The following is a 5,550-nucleotide window of genomic DNA, read 5'->3' on the forward strand; positions in this document are numbered from 1 at the left end:
TACGCTGGAGCAACGAGAGCTGGAACCATCGGGAGATCTTCCAGGTTTGCTATATTTGTGAAACGAAAGCCTGGAATAATTGGGGCTCTCCTTGCCATCCCATTGGAGAATGAAGCCAAGAGGCGAGAGCCAAGGGACAGGCAGAAATGGAGCTCTAGCTGTGTTCTCTGAATGTCTGGGCCAGCTATGCCTCCTAGCAGGTCCCAGGTATATGAGCTAATAGATACCCTTGGACTTTTTCCCCTTGAGCCAGTGTGAACTGAGTTTTTATGTTTTTAAACACAAGCCCAAGTTTCAGATCACAATTTCTCTATTGGATTTTTTACTTCCCTGTTTTTGGTTTCGTTTTGGGGGACAGATAGTATACAGTTTGATAGTGCAGCTACATTACTCCCCATAGTGTCATTTTTCCTATCGTTTCTGTCGGAAAGTTTGCCCTGAATTTGGGTGAGATGGACTTTGGCTCTGCAGTCCCGAGCTGCGTGACCTAGAGGAAGTCGCTCACTTCTCTATGGCTTAGGGTTCCTCGTCTTTAAAATGGGATCATTCAGATCTTCACTGAGTTCATGACATCAAGTGCTTGCCACAGGGCCTCGCACATGGAGCTCCAGAGCATATGTGGTCCCAATATTATTCTTTCAGTGCTGTGTTCCCAACAGCTAGCTGCTAAGTCAACTGTAGAAAGCTACCCTCTCATAAATCAGTGGAGGGCCTGGGGGCTATTCCCATTAGTTACAAAAATTGCTTTGTTAAAAATCTGTCCTTTAGGATAGAAAGTGTTTCTCTGCCTTCTTCTTTCGGGATCCGAAGGGAGTAACCATATGAAATGATGACCAGCAGACTCTGATCAGTTTCCTGATCAGAAGTCTTGGGTGAGTGTGCCAGCCATGCAAGCGGTTTTCAACTGGGGGTGGCTTTGCCCCCAGGGGACATTTACCATTGTCAGGAGAGGTGTCAGGTTACCGTAATGGGGTGGTACTACTGGCGTCCAGTGGGTGGAGACCAGGGATGCTATTCAGCATCCCACAGCACATGGGACAGCTCCTCTCCGCCCCCGCCCAAGAGAGAAGTAGGTAAAAGGTGCTGAGGTTGAAAAACCCTGGTTGAAGTTATAGATTTTTCTCTTTGCAGATCACGCCCCCTAATGTGGAAATACAGGTGAATGTGCAAAATGAGTGTGCAAATACAGATGCATGAGGGCACAGGTGAAGGTGGAGAATGAGGGGAGACATGCACTTACGTGGCGTCAGAACGAACACAGCTGTGTGCCAGAGGAAGTCATCCAGAGGACGTGACCACTGGCTGACCTGTGAGCTGGACCCAGAGGCTCCTCACCCCCACTCGCCACTCCCGCCCTTGAAGTGTGCATTCTGGCCACACTGTTCCTGCACTAGGAAGTACTTCAAGGATGCCACCTTGGAAGAGCAATGTGTTGGTGAGATCCACTGGGTGGCACATATGACTGAACCCTGTTAAAACCTCCATAAACTGTTAAGTTTCTGGCGGGCAGGTGCGGAGATCAGTGTATTTTGCAGCGGCCAAGACAAGCATCGTACGTAAGTTCCCTTGCTTATGAGAATCGTCACCTACCAACTGCAGTGGTGGTCTGTTTCTTTGGTCTCTCTTGGTCCTCCAGGTCTGGGGTTGGTTTCTAATTTCACTTGGGAACCCCTGAGGTTTTGAACCAACAGTGTGTCGGTGCCCATGCAGTGTGTGTGTGTGTGTGTGTGTGTGTGTATGAGTGTGGGACATTTGTGCACAAGCCCTGTAGGAGCTCGAAAGTATAGACACAACTGGATGGCAGCAAGTGTGAGTGTAGGCGAGTGTATGTGTGTGTATGTGATGTTTTGGAGTCTGTGGTTGTGTGATACACGAATGAAAAAAAGTGAAGTGAAAAGTGTTAGTTGCTCACTGGTGTCCAGCTCTTTGCAACTCCATAGACTATAGCCCACCAGGCTCCTCTGTTGATGGAATTCTCCAGACAAGAGTACTAGAGTGGGTTGCCATTTCCTTCTCCAAGGGACCTTCCCGACCCAGGGATTGAACCTAGGTCTCCTGCATTGCAGGCAGATTCTTGACTGACTGAGCCACCAGGGAAGCCCAATGTGTGAATGGGAGCATACAAGTGTGTGCAAGTGAAGTGTGTGACTTGAGTGTGTAAGACAATAAGAATTTCTGTTGATAAAAAGGTATGGGGTAATGAGAACATCTATGTGAAATGCCTGTGTGTGTTGCTTGAGTTTCAGTGCTTGCGGAGTGTGTGTCTCTGCAGAGAGAATAAGCCTTGGTGGAAGCGGGAGGAGGATGGATGGGACCCAAGGCCTGAAACCACTATACTGGTTCCCGGGTGACCCAGACCCCCACTTACCCCTCGTGAGGCCTGCTGGGTGGCGCTGGTGGCTGGGAAGAGAAAGCAGAGTAGCCAGTACCCGAAGAGCACCCCAGACGCCTGGACGCCCTTCTTCCTCTCGGCATGGATCAGGAACACGGCGAAGCTCTGGACAAGAGGGTCGGGTGGGAGGTGGGCCAGGGGTGGGGGAGGGTCTGGAGGGAGCCCCCTCTGCCCCACCCCTCCACCGGGACAGGAGAAGCAGCACCCAGGAGCAAGCCAGCAGGTCTGGGCCGCAACTCACCATTGTGGTGAGCCATACGGTGGGGTGTATGAGGAACTCGAGGGCCTGGGGCGTTCCCTGCTGGATTCTCCAAAGAGTCACAGACACGCTGGAGGTGCACAGGATTATGAGGGCAAACCCAAGCACCTGGGGAAACGGGCTGGGATAAGGCTGGTGGGGGGAAGAAAGATGGCAGCCTTTCTGCCACTCCCTGCCAACTGGACAGGGACTCCACGTCCAACTGGACAGTGGCCCCAGGTGGGGCACTGCAATGTACCAGCGTGACCACTGAACAGGGCCGACGTGAGAGAAAAAAGCTGTAAGGGGTGATGCAGCTCAAGCTTGACCTGTAACTGTCATATAAATAATGCACCATACAAATAACGTCAGTGGTTTCCAAAATGCCAGTAGTGCTCCCACAATGCACAGGAGGATGCTTCGGGATGAAGGAACAGCATGAAAAGCTATTTACTCTCCAGGTGAAAAAGTTATACTTTCTTTAAGTCTCTTTCCATCCCTACTGTTAAATCAAGGAGGAACTCTCTGTTGGGACTGATACGTTTCCAGGCCTTTGACTGAGCTGCTGTTGGTCAAATCGGTCCCTCTTTTGGACAAGAGAAATCAAGAACGGGAGAGAGCACGCACACGCAGACCTGGGAGCCTCGGAGAAACCACTGAACGTCAGTTAGTCTCAAGCAGGAGTCAAAACTACCATCTGTAGTCTGAGTTTGGCCTCTTGTCTGTTGTTGTATCACCTCGGAACTAAGAGCGGGTTTCCCATTTTTCACTCATTGAACAAAACTTTAAAAAGCCTAATATGCCATGACGTGAAATTGATATGAAATGCAAATTTCTGTAACTATAAAGTTTTACTGAAACACAGTGATGTCTACTTGCTTACTGTTTGTTGTCTGTGGCTGCTTTACTGCTGCAAGAGCAGAACTGAGTAGTTGAGACAGAGGCCACATGATCCTTGGAATCTCAGACAAGTACTGATACTCTCTGGCCCTTTAAGGAGGAGTGTGCTGACCCTGGAGAGGTGGTTGGCAAGAGGTCAAATATCTACAAGGTGGTGTGGGAATAAATGAACCATGGAGGGCGTGCTTCTAGAGGTTTGGGGAACAGGAGAATGAGCAGAGACGCTCACATTCGGAATGCCAGTGTTTTTCTAACACTGGACAACAACTACACATGAGTTTTAAGGAATGTTCTTTAGTACCGCTGGCAGGGAAACACAAAAATCAATGCCTAAGTGTTAACATTTAAAAGGTGCGTCCGGGTGTGGCTCTAAAATCACCGTGTGTATCTCAGGAGTGTACACTGCACACTTCGGGGAACGCCAGGCTGTGGTGGCCATAAACTTGTCTGGGTGTGTGTGGGTGTCTGCGGGTGTGTTTGGGATGTACGGTTTTTATTATCTGTGATGATTGGTTTGGCAGTGTCTATGCCACTGAGTTTCCCTCTGCAGCCTCTGGGGTATTGCTCTGTCTGATTAACAGGGTCCCACGTGTCCACTTTGGGGTCTCTGCCTGATTCCAGCCTGCTCCCCCACCCCCTGACCATTGTCTGATTATAGGCTCCCAGAGGAAGGGGCTACCATCTTGGCCTTGAAGAGGCGGGACATTTGGATGTAGCCCTTGTCACGGCGGTGGGTGTAGAGGAGATGGATGGGGCCGAGGACCCAGAGGTACGTGGGGGGCACCCAGACCCCTGCTGTTTTCAGAAAGCACAGGCTCAGCAAGCGGGCAGCAGCAGGCTCGGGCTCCGTCTGGTTCCAGACCTGAGGGAACACCAGGGTGACCCTTATGATGGTACAATGCAGGGGTCCCAAACTCACCACTTGGGGGGCTAGGCAACTCTTTGGACTCCAAATATTTACAAGATAAATGTGCTAAGCAATTTTTGTTGTTGTTTGGTCACTGAGTCACGTCCAACTCTTTGCAACCCCATGGACTGCAGCATGCCAGGCTTCCCTGTCCTTCACTATCTCCCAGACTTTGCTCAAACTTGTGTCCATTGAGTTGGTGATGCCATCCAACCATCTCATCCTCTGTTGTCCCTAGAGTACTTCATAATTGAGTAACTCCACTGACCTCACCCAACTGGACAGGGGTGGTGCTGGGATCTGAACCAAGGCAGTTGGGTCCTAGAATCTAGGAGACCTGGGATCCATGATGACTGCTGGGCACAGACTTAAAACCACTCTGTTGTTGTTGTTTGGTCGCTAAGTCATGTCTGACACTTTGCGACCCCACGACTGTAGCCCGCCAGGCTCCTCTGTCCATGGGATACTCCAGGCAAGAATTCTGGAGTGGATACCATTCCCTTCTCCAGGGGATCTTCCCAAGCCAGGGATCGAACTCATGTCTCCTGCATTGGCAGGTGGATTCTTTACCACTGAGCCACCAGGCAAGCCCTATAACCACTCTAGGAGGCAGGTATTACTGTTCCAATTTCATAGACCAGGAAACTCAGAAGCCAGGAAGGTAATAGGCCCACACAAATAGGAAGGGACAGAGCTGACTCCACGCTGGCCTGGCTAACCCCAAAACTTGTTCTACCAGAGGTCTCCATCTGTACTTATCTCAGATCTTCTGCTGGCCTTTCCTAACCAGAGAAGTGTGAATGTGAATTTCAGAAAACACAGTTGCTATAATTCTCTCCCTCCTACACCACTGCCACCCTCCCACTAGAGTCTTTTGCTGAGGCAGGAACCAGAGACGTGGGGAGTCCTGTAGCTGGGGGGTCTAGAGGCCCCTTTCACAGGGTTGGTCTCTCGGGGAACAGTTTGGTTAAGGAGATCGCCCAGCCCTGGGGTTAGACTGGCAGGTCTGTTACCCTCCCCGGGGGCCCGCCCTCCTCTGTATCTCAGCCCGAGACATCTGTCCAAGAGATCTCTCGAGCCAGCCGGAGAAGGAATACAGCGGGATGGAGACAC

General features: G+C 50.7%; 1 protein-coding gene across 1 annotated transcript in view; it reads right to left on the reverse strand.

The window, feature by feature from the left end:
• Positions 1–5,550, reverse strand: part of ABCC6 (ATP-binding cassette, sub-family C (CFTR/MRP), member 6) — a 68,921-nt gene that overhangs the window by 62,968 nt on the left and 403 nt on the right. The window contains 3 exon segments of the mRNA XM_010839910.1: positions 2,369–2,497; positions 2,634–2,759; positions 4,210–4,470. Of these exon segments, the coding sequence (XP_010838212.1) occupies positions 2,369–2,497; positions 2,634–2,759; positions 4,210–4,470 (516 nt within the window).

This window comes from Bison bison, unplaced genomic scaffold (genome assembly GCF_000754665.1).
Source record: "Bison bison bison isolate TAMUID 2011002044 unplaced genomic scaffold, Bison_UMD1.0 scf7180017864135, whole genome shotgun sequence".
NCBI lineage: Eukaryota > Metazoa > Chordata > Mammalia > Artiodactyla > Bovidae > Bison > Bison bison.